This window comes from Macrosteles quadrilineatus, unplaced genomic scaffold (assembly GCF_028750875.1).
Source record: "Macrosteles quadrilineatus isolate MER2022 unplaced genomic scaffold, UCM_ALF_1.0 Scaffold_1__1_contigs__length_201487025, whole genome shotgun sequence".
Lineage (NCBI taxonomy): Eukaryota > Metazoa > Arthropoda > Insecta > Hemiptera > Cicadellidae > Macrosteles > Macrosteles quadrilineatus.
Window position 1 is genome coordinate 76,980,009 of NW_026542594.1, and position 23,224 is coordinate 77,003,232.

The 23,224-nt window shown below is 33.1% G+C and overlaps 1 protein-coding gene across 1 annotated transcript; it reads right to left on the bottom strand.

The window, feature by feature from the left end:
* Positions 1-7,211: 7,211 nt before the first annotated feature.
* Positions 7,212-22,262, bottom strand: LOC128982661 (probable 28S ribosomal protein S26, mitochondrial). The gene is given in 3 exon segments (XM_054401608.1): positions 7,212-7,495; positions 16,411-16,672; positions 21,828-22,262. Coding segments are annotated over 3 exon segments (726 nt in total). The 5' UTR covers positions 22,079-22,262; the 3' UTR covers positions 7,212-7,282.
* Between the last annotated feature and the right edge of the window lie 962 nt (positions 22,263-23,224).

Consider the following 23,224-nt stretch of genomic DNA (forward strand, 5'->3'; position numbering starts at 1 on the left):
TACTTCAATAAAAATTTTAATAAAGGTTTCTTAGTTCTTCTAAGAACATTTGACTTTAATGGAAACATACATTTAATGTCTTTGCCGTACCAGTTTTATTAAGCCTCAGAGGGCTTTCCTCTGCAATGATGACAAAGTAAATTTCGTGTTTCCAACTAAAAATGGTAGCATTTTGGCTTAGGGGAGAGTGGGGCTATACCGAACACATAAGGGAGATTCGTTGTTATATCGCAAATTACGAAGTAAAAGTAATGTAAACACAAGCAATACATAATTTAATTATTTGTCTACTGATTGTATATAAACATTTTGGAACTATTGCATTTTTTACATGTAAAAATTGGTAATTAGAAAAAAGTTACCTTGTACACAATAGCCCCGGGTGGTGGGGCTATTCCATACAGTAGAAGGGGCTATACCGTGCAGTTAAAACATCATTTGTTTAGGTTAGTAATATAATAGTACTGCAACAAATTATTGTACCAAACACTTTTTTACCATACAGGGTGTCCTGGAACTCTCTACCAATATATTAGGTCATTGCACCTGGTTAAGAAACATACCTAAATATCATATTTAAATTGTCCGGAAGTCCTTAGTTACTCACACAGCCGCCATTTTGTTTTTTTCAGTTACCGTATTAATTTTTTTCTAAAGAATGGTTAACAGTTAAACATACGAAATGGAAACTTTGCACAAACATTTATGACAACTAGACAAAGCTACCAAAAAATTATGACGATTTTTCAAATTCATAAAACAAAATGGCGGCTATTTAAAATTTTTGTAAAATCAACGGGTTTCGAGTTATTTAAAAAAAGTAAATTTTAAATAGCCGCCATTTTGTTTTATGAATTTGAAAAATCGTCATAATTTATTAGTAGCTTTGTCTAGTTGTCATAAATGTTTGTGCAAAGTTTCCATTTCGTATGTTTAACCGTTAACCATTCTTTAGAAAAAATTAATAACTGAAAAAACCAAAATGGCGGCTGTGTGAGTAACTAAGGACTTCCGGACAATTGAAATATGATATTTAGGTATGTTTCTTACCCAGGAGCAAAGCCCTAAAATAGTGGTAGAGAGTTCCGGGACACCCTGTATAAAGGTTGTAAGAAACAGTGAATTACAATTTAAACATTTTAGAATAGATTACATTTCAAAAATCAACTTTCATGAAAAACATGAAGTTTAAGAAAAAATTTTTAAATTTCATCCCAAAATTAAAATAAAGATGAAAAAGTCCACAAATGTAGTTCTCTGCAGACTCCGCAGCACTGCAAACTGAATGGACCCACCCTGAACATGAGCAGTACCCTGTACCAGAGCTATACGTTTTAGCCCCAATCTGTACCTCGTGGGAATTTATAAACATAAACTCAAATTCGATCACTTAACCAATTATCGCTTATAACCAAAAGAGAGCTTGAGGGATGTAGTTTGTAGATCACAGTTAATAGACTACCATAAAAGCTGCTTCACTAACTTTTTATTTAGTACTGGACGAAAATTAGAAGCAAGTGAGTAGAAACATGTTTTTTACTGAAACATTGAAACTAGCACACATAGCAAAACGATGCAGATACTGTAAACTTGCGCATTCTGCTGCTAGATAGCAGCACTTGTCGGGATCACCTAGCTTGAATTCTAAGCCAAAAAAATGGGTGTACGGTTTAGCCTCGCTGTACGGTTTAGCCCCGCTCTCCCCTACATCCTCGTTTATTGTTTGTAGGAATCTTCATATTAAAGCGTTTTTTTTTTTATTATATAGGCTAATACCAATAGTAAATTCTTAAATAATATCTCTTTTTCCTTCTATTTGGTCGAGCTCTAAGACTTTCCATAAGTTTACAAATCGGTTTTTTCAATGATTGCTCAAGAAATACAGCACCATGTCAATTTATTTTTTTTATTTGGTGAAATATATCAAACTAGTGTCCCTGTTGCTTGAATTCGAGCAATTTCTAAGTGAGCTATTACAGGCGTTATTTTAAAACAAATTTCAACCAAGTCAGCAAATGTTTGTAGCAAACTGTTAAATTCGCAAACTTATTGATTGTTAACAGTTAACATGCTCTGCTTCTCACTTTTAATTTCTGACAACAGCTGAAGTTTCATAACAATTTTTGTTTCCCATGTTAATCTTATGGAGAAATAGGAAACTCTAAAGGGCCCTAGGGCCTCAGTCTATAATTATTTCCCTAAAAAGAAAGTTTCCTGCACAACTTCACGTTAAGCTCTTTCCAATGACACCAAAAACATGTCAATCGGTACAGTAGTTTCGGAGGAGTAATTGTCACAAAAAACCTGCTTGCGTATTAAATAAGTATAGATTTTTAAGGCTTGCTAGATTTTTTCCATTTGTAATATGCACACCTAAATAGCAAATTTCAACCAAATCAATAAATATTCATGCATGTGTTTCCTTGAATTGCAAAATAAATATCTATTATATTATTAAAGTGATACCATAGACTAACCAACACAAAGTAGACTTCTCATCCCATTGTAAATTTTGAAGCACGTTTTTCATGTCTAGTTCATGTACGTGACACAAAGGCGCTAGTGTCTATGAAACTTTGTTTCCATTATTTTAGGGTTAATTTCTTGATTTGTGCTTTACTGTTTGGTTATATGGCTAGGGGACAAGTTATTGTTTATGATTAGATCGTATTATTTGGTTAAACGAGGTTTTAAATGGCTGTAATAACGGGAAACAAATTGTAAACAAAACACGACCTCTACATAAACCGTACATGAACTAACAATAAAATTGTCTTCAGCTGTTCCATAAGGATGAGAAATCTACTAAGGGAGTATGTTTTATCTATGGTGATACAATCAAATTTTATGTAAACGGTTAAGGTCATTTACCAAATAAAAATATAAGCATCTGGCACATCAAAATGAAGTTTAGAGTGTGTAGATTTGCCGAAAAGTATTAATATGGACGAAGTTCCTAAGGGCTCTGCCCCACAGGCTGATTTCCAAAGGGCTACGCCTGGCATGCTTTCAATGTTTAAATGATTTAATTTAATTTAGTTAATGAAACAGCTGGTCAGTACAATGAACTGGTGTTTGTTTATTTACTCGAAAAAGATGTTTGTGTTGTGAGCTATGTAGATTGAGGAGGGTTATGTTTGGTTTTAAAAAGAGGTTGAATAATTTTTGTAAAGTATTGCTCAAAGTTTCATTTTTTAATTTAAGATTAAGCTACATGTCAAGAGGCTTGACTAATATTGAAGAATTATGGTTAAACATGTCATTCATGAACCATCAATATGAAGCAATTGATGCTATTGCTACACTAAGGTATGTTGTCATATTCTTAGGGATCTACTAACATGAAAAGTAGGGGTTTGAAAGTAAGTAGGTTTACGCTTTCAAATCAATTTATATTTTCAAACTAAATCATAGAGTTGCTGTATTTTAAAACACACATCAGCACCACTTTAATAGCTCTCTAGGTCACATTTTGATCCCGTTGCAAAGCACAGGTATAGCAGCTTGTTAATTATTATTAACAGCAATTTAATCATCCTGCTGGTCATAATGTAAACAATAATATGTTCTTCTTTAGTATAACATGGGAACTTTAAAATCTGTTGGGGCAGAGCCCAAGGGACTTTTTAAAAACTGCAAATCTACGCAACACACCCTTTCTAATGAGACGAGAATGGTTAAAATCAATTAAGTTATGGCGAAGGAGTTCAAAGGACAAATTTTGTGTTGGTGTGTATTATTTATATAGAAGATTTGATTCAACATAGGACACCTACATTAATAATTGGCCCCTCCAGAAAGATTTTAAATTCATGCATTTTATTTAAAACACCCCTTGAATGATTCATAAATTATTAATTACTAGCAGAGTACCCGTCCTTCATACGGGGTTGGAATATAAGTATAAAATGCTTATTGCAGTTATACTCAAGCTTTGCGTTTGCAATAAGGGAGGACACAGTTTGATAAAATTTGTTTTTAGCGAATTTCCCTATAGGGAAGTAGCTATTACCGTAGGTGGCACGGTAAGACCTAGACCCGGGACCGATTTACTTTTTCATTTTGATGTCCCCAGAGGCCAAAAACACCAATCGTTCAAATTTATATATATATATATAGACATATATATATATATACAGGGTGATTGGTACTTAGTGTGACAAAAATTGTTTGGTGTAAGTACAAAGTAAATGCAGTACGATGATGCATATAAAATGTCCCAAGTCTAAAAATTAGCTTCCCAAAGAATTATTTTATGTTTTTCAAAAATAACCATAGTTTTAAACTTAATACAGCTATTTCTCAATTACCTGTAAATGGATTTGAGTAGATAGTGTCATTTTCGTGTTCTACATAAAATTTTGAATAAGAATAATACAAAATGACAGAGGATCAGTTGTAAAAACTCCATTGTAAATAGATTCAAAGATAAAAATTAGGATGTTTGATAAAAATTCAAAAAACATCGGTCAATTGCATTTGTTCACACCCTGTATACGAGAAAGTGTCAGAAAATGTTAAAAACTGCGCCATTTTATAAGCTTTCCAACCATATGCTACACCATTGAGCTTTATGTCTGCTTATGTACGCTTTCGTGGTTTACTACAAAGCATAGTGTCTTTAACATTTAACCCATTGACGCCGACTTACGAGCGTTACTCGTACGGCCGCTGCAGGCCCGGAGGCCGACTTACGAGAGCCACTTGTGTCACCGCTAAGCAGCGCCATTTTTTATTTAGTTATTATTATTTTTCGCCCTTTTTGTTTCTTCTTACTATTATAATGTTTATAAATATCTTGCTTCTTGATTTGCGTATTTACACATTAATTTTAACGAATAACAAACAATTTTGTGTTGCCATGGAAACCACATATCACCAAAAATCAGCTGCGGTAAGGTAAACAAACAATTTTTTAAAAATGTTACTACTTATAAAAGTACACAACTTTTGATTTTTCTACGTAGGGAATCGATTGACCTTTATAATAGTAGTGTTATTTGGTGTCTGGATTAATCTTGGAATTTGTATATCAAGTTTACTTTCAAAATATTGTTTTTAAAATTTTTATTTTTATAATCTCTCTCTCTCTCTCTATATATATATATATATTTTAGAACTTTGACTATCCAACTAACACTTTTCTGTAGACAATTTTACTGTGAACAAAATGGTGAAAGAATTATTAATTTATTACTTAAGGTTTTCTTTCTATAGCAGTTAGAGTAAAAGTCTACAAATTCGGTAAAATTAAATGCCGCCAGAGGGTGCTGCAGGTATCGGATTAATTCCTTCCCCAATGGGTTAAAACATAGAAAGTCGGCATGTATTAAGCAAAAGTTGTATTTTTGTTTCAGCTTGAACAGTAAAAGAGTAAAAAAGTTCCCTGTTTTCTGGCATTCAAACCACTAAAACAAACAAAAAAAATATCTAAACCTCAATAGTGTAGCATATGGTTGGAAAGCTTATAAAATGGCGCAGTTTTCAACATATTCCGACACTTTCTTGTATACAGGGTGTAAAAAAAGCAATAGACCATCGTTTTTAAAATTTTTATCAAACATCCTAATTTTTATCTTTGAATCTATTTACAATGGAGTTTTTACAACTGATCCTCTGTCATTTTGTATTATTCTTGTTAAAAATTTAATGTAGAACACGAAAATGACATTATCTACTCAAATCCATATACAGGTAATTGAGAAATCGCTGTATTAAGTTTAAAAGCATGGTTATTTTTGAAAAACATAAAATAATTTTTTTGGAAGCTAATTTTTAGACTTGGAACATTTTATATGCATCATCACACTTCATTTACTTTGTACTTACACCAAAAACTTTTTGTCACACTGAGTACCAATCACCCTGTATATATATACGTCCGTAAACGCGATAACTTGAGTAATTTTTGTCCGATTTTGATGAAATTTGGTTTAAAGGTGTAAAGCGGGATAAACTTGAATGAGTTCGCGAACCAGCACGATCGGACCATGGAAACGGTGCTTTACAGGGGGTTTTATGGGGTAAAAATTGGTTTTTCTCACTTTTGACCCTCAAAACACAAAATTTCCCGATTTCTCTTTAGACCTTTTTAAAGAGCTTAAAAAAACAAATAATTTAGTATATAAAAGTATTTTTGTTTGATTATTAGTAACGGAGAAAATTAAAAAATTTTAAATTTAAAATTCCCATGTTATTTTTATGGAGAATAATGTCAAGTGTTGTAGTTTGCTTGTTTATGGATATATTTTGATCAAACTTGGCAAATTTATTTATTTTGTACTAAGCTATCAATATTTTACTCAAAAACACACTTTATTAGTGTCCTTATAGCAGCAAACCTAGGTACTCGTTAAACCTAATGTTATTAAAATATATTTAACTGGACAAATGGAAATTCGCTTAGTCGGCAGGTTTGCTGCGGCGGGGGGATTTTAAATTTACAGTACTCTATAGTATTACACATCTACCATAGCCATAATGTTCTACCACTTCACCTTAACAATAGAGAAAAATAAATTATCAACAATTCGCAAAATATCACAAATTATTCATGAAATGAAAAACATAAACATAACTGTAAACAATCCTACTTTGACAGTTCTCATTGTGAATCACAGTTTTTTGTTGCTGCTTAGTTAAAATTAGCTGTTTTCATAAATGCAAAAAAAAATATAGTGCTGCACCCTGTTGGTAATTCTTATAACTTTTTAATGCTTTTCCATATCATAGAACCAACTTTTTTAGTTGAAAAAGCTGACTATAGTTCGGCCGCTTAGAAAGCGACCTCCTCCAGCATTGGTTTAGCATTAGCGCGCAGGTCGTTTTCTAAGCGGCCGAACTATAAATTCTTTAATTCCCTTTAAATATGAATACTCATAAGGTTAACATGGGGAATTACAGAGCCACTGGGGCAGAGCCCGAAAGGATTTTTGAGATAAGAATATGCCTATATGTTAATCGGGAATGTAAGCTATCATCATGCCAAATTTCAGCTCAATCCGTCCAGTGGTTTATGCGTGATTGAACTTCAAACACAAACAAACAAACAAACACACAAACTTTCACATTTATAATATTAGTAAGATTACGTTTTCTCCTTATTTTTGGATTTTTAAAATTTGTCCATTTTACACGTCCATGTGACTTAACAAACCTCACAATTAATTATCATGAAAAACGAGGGTAAACATGGAGAAAAACTAAATATATAATATTTAGAATGGGATTTTCTGTATTTTATTTTGTTACATATGAAACACTACATAAGTAACACAGAAAACTAACTTCTAACTTCAGCTTTGACCTCTCCTTCTATTACAGAAGAAGATATTTTGAGGTTTTTGCCAGGGGCTGAAGGGGATGGTTTTGCATATCGCCCTTTGTACGTGTTACCCTGCAGATCAATACAGTAGTTGTAATCCACAACATTATTCATCGCATTTTCTAGGGCTTCATCAATATTACATGCTGTAATGAAAGACTTTGCTGCTTCCTGTAAAAAAATGGGATATTATGAGCAAGAAAACTAAAAACTTATACAACATATTATAAAAAAATGGCTATATAAATTATTACAGGACTAACACATGCATAGTTCAGCATCTTTGTGACTTGAAAATTGACTTTTGGCTTTAGGCTACATCAAGGGAGCCATATATATATATATTAAGATAGTTATATAAGTAGGGTGGGTCGAAATTTTTTTTTTTTTAGTTGACCAAAACAGGGTAAAATATAGAAAATATTGGTTGTTATCTTCCGGTAGGGCATGTGCTCTTAAATTTGAACAAAAATGAAAACTCATATTTAAAGGAAATTTTAAAAAATTTAAATTTTTAATAGGTAATAGTTTAAAATATCATCTACAAGACAATAAGAAATTGATATTTAAATAATGGTATTGTATGTTGATATCTTCCGGTCGCACATCGGCTGCAAATATTGGCAAAAATCTAGAAATACATCATTTTGTACTAGTCTTAATTTAAAATATAATAACCTATATTAAAAAGTAATACCGTAAATCTGTTTGTACACATTCATATAGTAACCTAACCATGGGCGCCCGCAGGATTTGGAACAGGGGGGTGCAATAGATAGCAAACATCCGGCGGTCCAGGGTAAATTTATGAATATGGATTTTTTTAACTGGTTTTTACGCTACTTGGTTACTAATAAAAGCCACCAAATAAAAATAGAATATTGAACATTAAGGAGGGTAATTTCTTGTTTGTTATGCCACCATTAAATAAACAGTAAAAGCACAATATCTGACACACACTTTGTTCCATTAGCTTGTCAACAACCCTTATCATGGGACATGGGTAAGTGGTGAGAGTAAATTTTTTGATAAGTCATGGGGAAAATCACAAAAGATGCAATAACTTGTAAAGGTTGTAAACCGTAATTTTTACAGCAATGGGCTAAGAGTATTCTTAGCCATTAAAAGTTGGCCTCACTATTTTGGAAAATAAAATAACGGACGATCAAAAACCCAATTTTGAGTGATTTTTCAAGCTTTTTTCTCCATGTTTACTATATACGTCATTTATAAAATACTAATAATCTGTTAAGAGAACACGTCATATATGAAATTACGAACATCTGTTTTGATAAAGATTCCTTTTTCTAGCTATCACTGGTTTATATAAGTGTTGTTTACGAATACTGTGTAGGCCCCAACCATTTCCTACCACGTTTGTAAGAAAATCCAAAACCAAGTGAGATTAATAACCCTGTGGCTTACATAACGGGTTTGATTTATCACGGGTACTATAATACCTATGTAACTGTAAATTGAATTAAATAACTAGCCATCATCCAGGTCGGGAACCGGAGATTCTGTGTGTACTTGTTGTACTTGAATTTTGATTACCGGGAAAAGTCCATGAATCAGTGTTGTACAGGACTGGAAAATTTATCTTTCTATACAAATAAAATTAGAGTTTTATAAGTCACCTCAATTTAATTAATTTTGTATTGTCAGAATATCTATAAAGCGTTCGTAACCTCTGCTAACGAATTGTCAGCGTCTTTCTCTTGATATAACGACCCCCTCTCCCTCCCACATAATCGTTTTGGAAACATCACAGCTCCTTTGATGAAAATGAAATGGAAACAACACTTGCACCAACAATCGTCTGCTCTGTTTTACACTTCTGTCTGCTGTGCGCTATGTTACAACAGATTTCAGATACAACAGCTGGGAAATGATGACGATATAATGCTTAGTAAACTGTGATTAGTAACCATGGTAACTTTAGTAATGCTGTGATTGGGCAATGAGTAGGCCTAAATATGGCGACTTATTGAATTTTTGTATGAATTGGAGAGAAACCTAATTAAGAAAAGAAGAACAAAGAAAAATAAAAACAAGATTGTTGTTCTCCTTACATTCTTTTTAAGAGTGTTTTTATTATCTCTACATATAATTTTAAACTTTTTTATGACTTATCTATCAATTATTATGCTGTGATACAGCACCTACCGGTAGCCTATCTGTCTATCATGATCAGTAGCTTATAACACTTTCTAAGGTTTTATATTTACGTTATTTATAGCAATGCAGTGTTTGGCTAGTTATTAGTTGAGTTTGAGTTAGGCCTAGCTATAATTTTAAACGCTGCCGTTTGTACAACTGAACCAAGATAAATGATTTGATATGTCATTATTGCACAATAATAATGATTGTGCAATGTTGAATTTTGTTAATAAAAATGCAAATCGTGACGTTAATGGCTGTTTACAGCGTTTTAATGGGTTTGTCATCTGTTTTTATACTATTGGATTAACCATATTTTTTATTACCCCCCCCCCCCCCACCCCCTATAAACTCAGGTAATCGAGTATCTACACAATAGTGTAAAGTATTGTAGCCTATGCTACTTGATTGTATTTAAACGAGCTTTGGAACTTTATGTCAACAAAGCTTTCTGTGCTGAGTCGCGGTGTAGCTGGTCGTGTCTGTACCACGTGTTATCTTTATCTATCTAGCAGTTGAGCCATTCAGTGCCCTCCCTCTTTGATCTAACGTCTTGCTAATCTTGAATCATTTACCATTGTTAACTTACCCTGTAGCTAATTCAACCAATAACTTATCTTATATTTGTATTTCATTAATAAATTATATATTGTAACTTACCAAATCTATTTATTCTTAGAATAATTCATAATTATAAGATTAAGACAAAGACTTATAGTCCAGTAAATCTGTCAGAAAATATAGGGGTTGCTGTGCAAAAGGTCGGGTAGTTCTGATTTTTTTATATGTTGTTAGTATTGGGCCCATAACATAAAATCCAAGTTATCTACCTTGTTATCGAAATATCAAAAATATGGCAATTCCTATTGTTTTTCACTCGTTCTCGCGATCCGTTTATTTTACCAAAAATTTTATATTATTACATTAAAAGAGAATAAATTTGTGACAGTTTAAGCCCAACAGCAAGTATGTAGCGTAAATAATGGTCAAAATACAGACCATCAAAATAAATAAATTTTTCAAAGACGTATAAAAATTGTCGTTTTTTTTCAATATTTCCACAATATAGTTGTTTGAAGCAAACACCGTATTGATTTAGAGAGTATGCCAGTTTATTTGCTATTATTAGAAAATAAATGAAAGTATGAATAAAAATACCTCCACCTCAGCAAACCTGCAGACTAAGCGAATTTCCATTTTCTTGATTTGATTTTCACAAACCTATTTAAATAACATTAGGTTTAACTGGTACCTAGGTTTGCTGCTACAGGGAGGGTAATATAGCATATAAAATAATAATAGTATGATAAGAAACAAATAAATTTACCCAATTTTATAAAAATTTGTTTATAAATAAGGAAAAAACAATAATTAAAAATCTTCGCTTTGGAATAACTTGAGGTTTTTTAAAATAAATTTTTTAATTTTCTCCGTAACCAATAACTGTAAAAAACATTTTAATGTACTAAATTATTTGTTTTTAAGCTCTACAAAATGGTTTAGAGATACATTGTAAAATGTTTTGTGGGTCAAAAATATGAAAACCCCGTTCTTAAAAAAAAAACAACCTATAAAGCAACCGTTCCCATGGCCTGATCATGCTTCGCGAACTCGTTTTAATAAATGTAGGTTTACATGCCGAAAAACAGACCTTCAAAATATACCTTCAACGGCAAAAGTACTCTTCCTAAAGCTGTCAAGTGTTTATACATAAACATTTAAGCTAAGTTTTGGGTACAATACTTTCACATGAAAACAAAATAAAACAGTTTAACGTAGTTTACAGTTTATTGAGGCTGAACCTGGACTTCTTCCACGACTCATTGTCCTCGTTCCGGAGAAAAGTCGCCTCCCTGCTTAAGTGATAATAATTCTAGTCACTAACTGTATAATCTTACCTTCCTTAGCTCTAGTCATAATTAATCGTTCCTGTTGTTGCTGCCAAGTATCACCTCTCATGCTATGTTTTTGTTAAATCAAATTTTTTGCCACATTGTATTATTATCCAAAACCATCTTCACTGCTTCTAATTTTTATTGTTAACTTATCGTCTTTCCTTGTCTATTTTGTTATTTTTGTTATTGCTATTGTTATTGTTATTCAAGATTGTTATTATATAGAATCTATTTACTTGTTGCTTGTTAATTGTTGTTCATTAATTTTATGTTCTTGCTGTTACCACTCACTGTTGCATGTATTTTGCCATCTTTCAATATTGTATACATTCTTGTAAACTGGTGTAAACCGTTGGGAAATAAATAAATAAATAAATTACAATCACTCTACAGATCTTCCATGCAGCGGGTCATTTTTCCACGCCAAGTGCGCCCATCTATACAGGACATGCTGAATATGAATTGAAATACATGATTGATATTGAAGAACACAAAAAATTCACAAAGATCGGAAATTTTACTACAAGACGTACAGACAAGTTCTGGTGTGGAATTTGGTCTGATTAGGCCATCGAACAGGCCCTCATAAAGACAATGAAAAGCTCTGGTGGATTTACTCGAGGACGAGGGATAACAGACAAAATGTTGTAACTTGATGGGCGCTTGGGATGATCCGTCCTCATCAAATCTGTAGGAAGTTGAGAAATATTATAAAAAATGACGTAAGTTGAACATTAACAGTGAGCGACGTGCGCCATTCTCGCATTGCTCGAGACAACGAAATTGATGAAAAGAGTAAATAGTGGTTTCCTCAACACACACCATTCAATATAAATGATATGCTGATTATTAGCAAATTTTCTTTATAGGGAATACGTTATTACAGTAGGTCTCATGGCAAGACCTAGACCCGAGACCAATTTACTTTTTCATTTTGGCATTCCTAGAGGCCAAAAATACTGTTGGTTCAAATAGTTATAACATATATAAATATATATGTATATAGGCCTATACCGGGTGTCCGAAAAAGACTCCATAGTTTTAAACATACCTCACGATACTATTGTTCAAATGGATGAGTAATAATCATTTCGTGCTGTGTAGAGTATAGGCTACTTAAAAACTTTAGTTTCGTACGTAGGCAATAAGTTGCGTAAACCTATTTGACCTTGAACATAGTTTTGTTCATAAATTATAATACAAATAATAAAATATTAATGATAAAAATAAGTAAAAATAGCTTCCATGTCTGCAGGGCTACAAATGGTTCGCATATTGAGGTGTGATAGTGTTAAAATAACTTTTATTTTATTACCTTTCATTTAATGTATCAGCATAGCCTTCTCTATGGTATCAGTCGTTGAACAGTAGTTTGTATCTAGTACAATAAATAAATACATTTTCAAACTAGGTGAGTTTTTTGGAGACCCTTGTATAAAAAAAAACTAAAGATGTTACTAAACTGTATCCAAAAAAGTTATTATCGTCCGTTAGCACGATGATTCCCAAAAATCATCCGATTTAGTGGAATTTGGTACAAACATTACTTTTATTTGTGAATCAAGAGATGGACTATTTATCATTTACTTTGTATTGTAAGTGACTTAGCCTTATTGCTTTTGCTTGATGGCCAAATAAATCATTGAATAATTGAATCATGTAAACGTACATTTATTTATTAAAACGAGATCGCGAAGCATGATCGGCATGTTAAGGCCATAGGAACGGTTGAATTATAGATATTTTGCCAGTAAAAATTTTTTTTTTCATTTTTAACCCTCAAAACATACAATTTTACAATTGTATCATTAAAGAATTTTGTAGAGCTTAAAAACAAATAATTTAGTACATTAAAATGTTTTTTACAGTTATTGGTTACGGAGAAAATTAAAAAATTTAAATTAAAAAACCTCAAGTTATTCCAAAGCGAAGGTTTTTAATTTTTAATTATTGTTTTTTCCTTATTTATAGACACATTTTTTTATAAAATTGGGTAAATTTATTTGTTTCTTATCATATTATTATTATTTTATTAAAAGATATACAGTACTATATTACCCTACCTGTAGCAGCAAACCTAGGTACTAGTTAAACCTAATGTTATTTAATAGGTTTGTTAAAATCAAATCAAGTAAATGGAAATTCGCTTAGTCTGCAGGTTTGCTGAGGGGGGTATTTTATTCATACTTTCATTTATTTTCTAATAATAGCAAATAAACTGGCATACTCTCTAAATCAATACGGTGTTTGCTTCAAACAACTATATTGTGGAAATATTGAAAAAAAAAAACCAAAATGTTTATACGTCTTTGAAAAATTTATTTATTTTGATGGTCTGTATTTTGACCATTATTTACGCTACATACTTGCTGTTGGGCTTAAACTGTCACAAATTTATTCTCTTTTAATGTAATAATATAAAATTTTCGGTAAAATCAACGGTTTGCGAGAACGAGTGAAAAACAATAGGAATTGCCATATTTTTTTATATTTCGATAACAAGTGGCGCGCCCCGCGGCGAGCGGCAGTATCTCGAGGTGGATAACTTGGATTTTATGTTATGGGACCAATACTAACAACATATCCAAAAATCAGAACTACCCGATCTTTTGCATACCAAAATGTCTTATTTTACTGGACTATTACCTCATTAGACAAAAATAAAACACAAATTAGGAATTATCTTTATTAAGAAAGAAATGACTTTGAGTTCAATGTGGGCTAACTTAATAGCCAAAGGAATTTTGTAGGCCTAAGTTAATGAAAGTCTATAGAAAGGTTTATGGTGTATAGCAATTTATATATTATATATATACATATATTTATATATGATATAACAATTTGAACCAACAGTATTTTTGGCCTCTAGGAATGCCAAAATGAAAAAGCAAATCGGTCCCGGGTCTAGGTCTTACCATGAGACCTACTGTAATAGCGTATTCCCTATAAGGGAAATTTGCTAATAATCAGCATATCATCTATATATTAATTTGAAACTGTTTTTCTTTGTCATAGCTATTTTGAGAGAACGGCTGGGTGTAGAAACTCGGTAGAGGTGTCTAAAGAAAGGTCTTGGTCTGTAGATGAGCCATCAAAGAGAAACGTGGTAAATTCCCTTGGGGCTCTGCCCCAAGTGGCCTTTGAATTCCCATCCCATGTTATTCTTATGGAGGAAAAACTGGGTTTTTGTCCCAGCTAATTGAGAGAACGGCTATTTACAAAATATTTTGATTACAACTAACTGTTGTGTAGATTGTGAGTATTTCCATAATCTTTGAGTCGCCTGTAATGCAATTGCTCGAATTTGAGCAACAGGTACACTAGTTTATATTGAATGGTGTGTGTTGAGGAAACCACTATTTAATCTTTTCATCAATTTCGTTGTCTCGAGCAATGCGAGAATGGCGCACGTCAACATGTTGCTCACTGTTAATGTTCAACTGACGTCATTTATAATATTTCTCTACTTCCTACAGATTTGATGAGGACGGATCATCCCAAGCGCCCATCAAGTTACAGCATTTTTTCTGTTATCCCTCGTCCTCGAGTCAATCCACCAGAGCTTTTCATTGTCTTTATGAGGGCCTGTTCGATGGCCTAATCAGACCAAATTCCAGACCAGAGCTTGTCTGTACGTCTTGTAGTGAAATTTCCGATCTTTGTGAATTTGTTGTGTTCTTCAATATCAATCCTGTATTTCAATTCATATTTAGCATGTCCTGTATAGATGGGCGCACTTGGCGTGGAAAAATGACCCGCTGCATGGAAGATCTGTAGAGTGATTGTAATTGGAAGATCTTATTTGCCTAATCTTTCAGCCTCAATAAACTGTTAACCATGTTAAACGGTTTTATTTTGTTTTCATGTGAAAGTATTGTACCCAAAGCTTATCTTAAATGTTTATGTATATAAACATTTGACAGCTTTGTGAAGAGTAGTTTTGCCGTTGAAGGTATATTTTGAAGGTCTGTTTTTCGGCATGTAAACCTACATTTATTTAAACGAGTTCTCGAAGCATGATCAGGCCATGGGAACGGTTGTTTTATAAGGTTTTTTGTTAAGAACGGGTTTTTCGTATTTTGACCCTCAAAACATACAATTTTACAATGTATCTCTAAACCATTTTGTAGAACTTAAAAACAAATAATTTAGTACATTAAAATGTTTTTCACAGTTATTGGTTACGGAGAAAATTAAAAAATGTAAATTAAAAAACCTCAAGTTATTCCAATAGCGAAGATTTTAATTATTGTTTTTTCCTTATTTATAGACACTTTTTTTATAAAATTGGGTAAATTTATTTGTTTCTTATCATACTATTATTATTTTATATACTATATTACTCTCCCTGTAGCAGCAAACCTAGGTACCAGTTAAACCTAATGTTATTTAAATAGGTTCGTGAAAATCAAATCAAGCAAATGGAAATTCGCTCAGTCTGCAAGGTTTGCTGAGGTGGGGGTATTTGTATTCATACTTTCATTTATTTTCTATTAATAGCAAATAAACTGCATACTCTCTAAATCAATACGGTGTTTGCTTCAAACAACTATATTGTGGAAATATTGAAAAAAACACAATTTTTATAAGTCTTTGGAAAATGTATTTATTTTGATGGCCTGTATTTTTACTATTATTTACGCTACATACTTGCTGTTGGGCTTAAACTGTCACAAATTTATTCTTCTTTAATGTAATAATATACAATTTTTGGTAAAATCAACGGTTCGCGAGATTGAGTGAAAAACAATAGGAATTGCCATATTTTTAATATTTCGATAACAAGTGGCGTGCCCCGCGGCGAGCGGGCAGTATCTCGAGGTGGATAACTTGGATTTTATGTTATGGGCCCAATACTAACAACATATAAAAAAATCAGAACTACCCGACCTTTTGCACAGCAACCCCTTATTTTCTGACAGATTTACTGGACTATTAGAGGAGGCTATTGATATTTTCTAAAATAAGAGTGCTCTTGTAAACTAGCTAAGTAACACTAGGGGTAGAATAAAAAATAATTGTAAAAATTACCTTCTCCATTCTTATGTGCTCATCTATTTTACCGACCAGTTCCTTTTGTTTTTGTTCATGAGTTAATATTTTGTCTAATATAGCCTTTTCCCTTTCAATGGCATTTTGGGCCAATCTACTTCACGAGACTTGGGCAACCTCAATATTCCACAAGTCATTTTCTTTAATACACCACGCATGTTGTTCCGCTTCCTTCTGCTTTTGCTCTGCAATGACTTCTGGTGCAGTTGTTTGCGACATTAAATACTCTTTAAAGTAGGCTCTAAAACAAATGATTTTATGAGTACAAACATGTAAACTATTTTAACTGTGTAGCCACATGATTTGTAACATTCTCACTTTGAACTTCTTAAATTATTTAACGATTGAATTATGCCCATTTTACTTTCTCCCCTCTACTATGGAAAAAAATATTGTTTTCGTCTTAATTTTTAGTTTGAGTTTTGAGCCGATTCCTTTTTGGATCCCCCTGAACCCAAAAAAGTGGTTTTCGAAGTGATGTCTGTGTGTGTCTGTGTGTGTGGATGTGTGTACAAAGCTACAGACTACACTACTTAGTCCGATTTCTATGAAATTTGGTATGCAGGTACTAATCCATACTATCTCCAGGCGTTTTCTAAATTTTTTAAATTTAGATTTTTAATGGTAACTTAGTTTTATCATAAAAGCCCATAAAATAATGAAAATTAATTTTCTCAAAACTGGTTGAAGGATTTAATAAAAAATTATGCTAGCCTTCTTCAAATTTCGAACAAAACTGTACGAATCCCATTTCTCTAAAAATTATGGTTCAAGAGTTATTGTAACTTATGTTATTTGCCCTTAAAAATCATAAAATAATAAAAATCTAATTTTAGGAAAAAGCCGGTTTTGATTAAAATTGATGGGTTATGGCCCTTATAATTCTAATGGAAAATAGTGCAACCCCCCATTGCTGTAACAATTACGGTTCAAAAGCTATTGCAGGTTTTGTCATTTTTCCCAATAAAATATCATAGACTCCTGCCGCTTACCCATGATAAAGGTTGTTGACGAGCTTATGGGAGAAAGTATGGTTCAGATTGCTGATACCATATATGTGATAGACCTATATGGAGAAAGTATTATTTTCGTAAACATTTTTGGGTTTGATATATCCATTTTAGTCCCCCCTGAAACAAAAAAAGTGTTCAAAGTGTTGTCTGTATGTGTTGTGGATGTGTATAGATCTAAGTTTAACAGACCACGCCTGTGGTCTGATTTTTATTAGGCATACATTTGGAATGCAGGCCTACTGATCCATGGTTTTTTTAAGTGATTTTTCCCATTGTTTAGAAATGTTTATTTTCAAATGTGATTTTTCTACAGTATATAAAACCTCAAAATAAGTTAACAGAAAAATATAATTTTCACAAGATTTTCCACTTAAAATAAGTTAGGCCTACCCAATAAGACTCAATAAGAATTTATTAATGCCATTAAACTTATTACAGTAATAGGCAACGTCAAACAGTACGTACAACACATAGGGTTGTAAATGGTTGTATGTAGCATTTTTTGAGTGTTTCAACTTAGATACTACTTTATCCACATGACGTTGGTGGCTTAACCTTAACCTACAAGTTTAAAAAATCTTCTACAGTGTAAAAGGCATTTGTCATTACAATAAAAGAAAAGAATGTCATTACATACAATTTAAAATTATTTACAGACAGAGTTCTATTTTCTAATGGTAACTTATTGAACAATAGATACTGTTGATAATGGTAACTTTTGAAGGTTTTACTTAATATAATATAAGGTGTAACAATATTGTGCTTAACTTAGTTCTAGTGTTGTGATGATGATTGCTGTGCTGCATGGGAAAGTTAACTAAATTTTCTTTTACATTCATAAGGTTGGAAAAAATATACAGTGATGGCAAAGTTCAATAATATTGAGCTGAATACAACTAGGTTTACAAGATTCAGGTTTAGTAAGACCCATAATAGTCCTGATAGTTTTTTTTGCCAAGTGAATATTTTGTTGGAGGCAGCAGGGTTTCCCCACAATCGAATTCCATGGCTAATTTGTGAGTGGAAGAGACCAAAATATGTCATCAGAAGAACTTCTAATTTGACACTGTGCTGAAGCTTTCTTAACAGGTGGACAATACGAGACAGCTTTTTAGAAAGTTGAGAAACATGTTCTTCCCAAATCAATTTACTATCTAGAGAGATACCAAGGAGTTTGACAGGTTTAGTGAGGTTATTGCACAGTTGATTTTTCAAAGAAAAGTACAGGAATTAGGTTTTATCTTCATTTAAAGTTAGATTGTTGGCTAAGTACCATGACTTTGCGGTTGACAAGGCATTGTTGAGTTGAGCATCAGCATACAACACACTCAGTACTGGAATATTGCAACTAAAATCGTTTACAAATACAAGAAACAACAAAGGCCCTAAAATGGAGCCTTGGGGAACCCCAGCCGTTACATTAAGCATTTCAGAAGTGGTATCCTTAATTACAACAATCTGTTTTCTATTACTTAAATATGAACTTAACAGGTACTTATTTAGGACCCAGACCCCAGCTTAAACGTTCTAAAATAACTTTTAAACTATTCTATGACATCAATTAATACTACAACTTTATTAAAGAATTTTTTGGCGCCGAGACCTTTTATTTTTAATTAAATATATAAACAATAATCCCAACTCACTAGGGGGCCGGTGGGAATTCGGGGTTTTGGGTGGGGGAGATAAAACGTGGTTAATTATGGGGAGAAAAGGGTAATTCTACGGGTAAACGGGTAATTTATAGGTAGCCTAATTACCCAGCAAGAATGGGAAATTAGTCTGTATAAATGGGTACTTTCCTTTGCCGCCGACGACGACGAGCAACGAGCAGAGCTGGCAGTGACAGGAAGACCATCAGAATTGTATTGTACCATAAATAAAAACAATAACAAGGTGAAAAAAGTTGTTTGTTTATTTTATACTATAGCCTATTTAGTCAAAAAACGGCTTTAAAAATATTTAAACAGGTCAATAAAAAGTGGTGTAACACCCATCACCTATGTGGATAGCCTATTCTTAAGAATCCTCTAAAACGTGAAGTTAAGTTTTCAGTCTTCTTTTGTTTGAATACCCCTATTGATAGTTTTATTTATTCAAGTTCATTAAAAAGGGACACCGATCGTGAGTGCATGCACATTCAAAACACCAATAAAACATATAAACATATCATAACCTATTTCCATGTTTGTTTACATTGAAAATAAAAATATTTTTGAAACGATATATCGAACCGAATTTATATCGATATTTCTTCAGACATATGTTACGAATACATAGATATAACAAGGAGTATGGAATTAATAATTAAATAAACATATCTCTGGAATTAACCAACACAAGTGGTTAGTCGTTTATCGTGTTTACAGTAGTTCGTGTTGGTGACATTGGGTGCACTGGTGTCTACTATCTGATTTATTAATAGCTTTCTCTTATTTGTTATTTAGTTTCATGGTTTGTACTTTACTGTTTGGTTGTATATCTAGCTAACGAGTTCTCTTATAAAACCGATTTATGAAATCATACAGCAAGTTTGGTTGGTTTGGTTAGTTTAGAACAGTTTCATTTCATAATGAACCATTATCTTTTCCTCGTGAAATCATACAGCAAGTTTGGTTGGTTTAGTTAGTTTAGAACAGTTTCATTTCATAATCAATAATTATTTGTTCCTCATGAAATCATACAGCAAGTTTGGTTGGTTTGGTTGGTTTAGAACAGTTTCATTTCATAATGAACCATTATTTTTTCCTCATGAAATCATACAGCAAGTTTGGTTGGTTTGGTTAGTTTAGAACAGTTTCATTTCATAATGAACTATTATTTTTTCGTCATAAAATCATACAGCAAGTTTGGTTGGTTTAGAACAGTTTCATTTCATAATCAACGATTATTTTTTTTCTCAACAAGTGAGTGTTCATAAGATCTACATGTTGAAATCTTAACTGCAGTACTTTGCTATTAAAAACGGGATTTTACAACAGAGGGAATTCAGGTTAAATTGAGGGAATTCTTGGGGGAATTGTGGTACAGTGCAACTGTCACTGCAACTGCATTGCTATTGTTTTGGTTTGTGGTAAAACAGATCAACAGATGATTTAATTGTGCAGATTTCTGATTGGCAAATGATTTCTTTCGTGTAGTAATATGATTGGCTGGTGGTTACGTTGTTAGTTGTTTGTTTTGAACCGTCTCCATGACTCCATGTTGTTAGTTCAAAGTGAAGTAGTGACCAAGGAGGACATAGCTCAAATTTGTGTTTAATTTTCATTCTGATTGTGTCCGAAAATCGCGTTCGGACATTGTAGAAAACGGGGGGGGGGGGGGGGGATTATATGTGGATACCTATCAATATATGTATTTGTTGGAAGTGATTTTAATTTTTGTTGTAGGCTAGTTGCTGTTGATGGTTGGCTATCGGTCAACCAAAGACATGGTGCTCTCCATGCTAGCCGGTTTTGGTTATCTTTGACTTTGAGTGAGACAGCAGTAATTTATATGTTGAGTGCATATTCCTTGTGAATTTTTCACATCGATGTAGTGAATCCAACATTCTTGAAGTGTGGAATTGTGTAAAATTGGTGTATATTGAGGTTTTGGAGGAACTGTTGTTAGGGTCGGTTTTAATAATTTCCAGTCAATATTTGGGACTGGAATTGCTTAATTCCCCCAATTATTATCCTCCAAAACTTCATTTTATACACTTTTTACACAATTTCACACTTGAAAAGATTTTTAAGCTGGGGTCTGGGTCCTAAATTTTTACCACTTAACAAGTTCCCATTGCTCGATTTGCGGCGGAGTGGTGTTCAGGTACCTCTCTTTATCGGAAAGATACAAATACTGGCACAGGCCTAAATAGTTGGAGTTATAGTACTGTTTATAAATAACTTTATAGGCCTATGCATTTTACTTTACGTCCTACACTCATTCGAATGAAAATATCGATCGATATATCGATTGTTCGATAAGTTATATCGTTTGGTTAATTAGGTAAGGTTAACCTAACCTAACTAACCAAACGATATATCGAATGAAACAATCGAACAATCGATAGTTTCGTTCGAATGATTGTAGGATGTAAAGTAAAGTGCAGCCTCTAGGTACTAATCACGTAATCTATTTAGGCCTAATGTGATTCGGCAACTCATTTTTAAAAGAGCAATGAAAATACCTCTCATTTACTCCCACCCCACCACTTATCCATGACAAGCTAATGGGAGATCGTGAGATATTTTTTTAAAGGCTGAAAAATTACATGAATAACACAGAACCATGCCACCATAGTGTTTCATAGGTAAATATGGCATTTAGGCCTACAATAGGCATTTTAGGCCTACGGGAGGGCAAGCCGAATAGGGAACTGGAACTTAGCGATAAACTTACCTAACAGATTTCATCTGTGTTCTGTAGACATTATAGAGCCTAGTAATTTCATTGAGTTCGTCTTCTGGTATTTGTGGTTTGACTGGTATTCGGAACATCTTTGTTTTTGCTATGGGCAGCCAAAAAGGCTTTCTAGGTCTGTACCATCTCAGAGAGTGATTAAATTGTACACTAGGCTTGACTAAAAAAGTAGACGATGATGTAGTGTAGGTGATCCCATTTTTGACCACATTAAACACAAATCTAGACATGTTGATAACAGTACAAAATAAAGAGTCGAATGTTAAATAACTAAGTTACCTCTATCTCAAGATTTCAAAATACATATTTTGTATCTCCTTCCTGCTTCTACTAAACTAACCTTAACCTTAAACTTATAATAATAAATAACAATGACCGTGACCGAGGGAGGAGAGGAGAGCAGACAGCACCACAGCACTCACAGCAGGAGCAGAGGTGCAGGAGGTGAGGTGGGGTCTGACTGACTTACGGGAGGTATAATTGAGGCAACGATGTCGTCATGGTTCAGTTCAAAAATCCTCCGTTAACAGCGTTGTAGTAGAGAGCACAGCGCGTAATTTTTTATTTCACTATTATTTAGTTATAAAATTAAGAGAAATTATAAAAGTAATCTTATAATTTTTCAATTATTAAATTTAACCGTCACAACCTAACCAAACTAACTAAACTTGCTGATAATGAAAAAATCGAATGATGGGTTTTAAGTACTCTAATCGAAAAAATAGTTTTGTTCATAAAATAAAATTGTAAATGCCTCAAATTCAATTTTATAATTTGTTATTTATAAAATAAACTGTCATAACCTAACCAAGCCGACCAAACTTGCTGATATGAACAAAAAAAATGTTGACAAAAAGTTAATGCTACCAGCGGAATTCGAACCCGGCACTTTCAGATGGTCAGCCCGATACGCTATCCACTACACCACCGAGGCCGATGCTGAGTTCCTTTGCGGTAATGGTGTTCCCTCAAGAGAAAAGATCTGACAGCTGACGTCATCGAAGGCTCTTCTATACCTCCCTTGAGTAAATACCCAGGAGGGTAGCGCTTTTTGGTGCTGATTGATTAGGCTTGGACTGAAGAGAATCCAGTTCCAGAGTTATAGTACGAGCGTCTGTTAGTAAAAATCGCATGCGCACTAGCTTTTACCATTGTCTATATATTTTACTTGTTGTAACTGTTTCGTTTCGTCTGTTTTGCTGCTTGTTGCCAGTACCAGATTTAGGGTACTTGCGGCCCTAGACCAAATTACTTGAGCGGCCCTCCCCCTGTGGTGGAAATTCCTTGCGAATGCGGAAGTAATCGTGAATATCACATATGCATCAAAGAGACATCATCATCGACACCCGTGATCGTTGATGAAATCATGAACATCT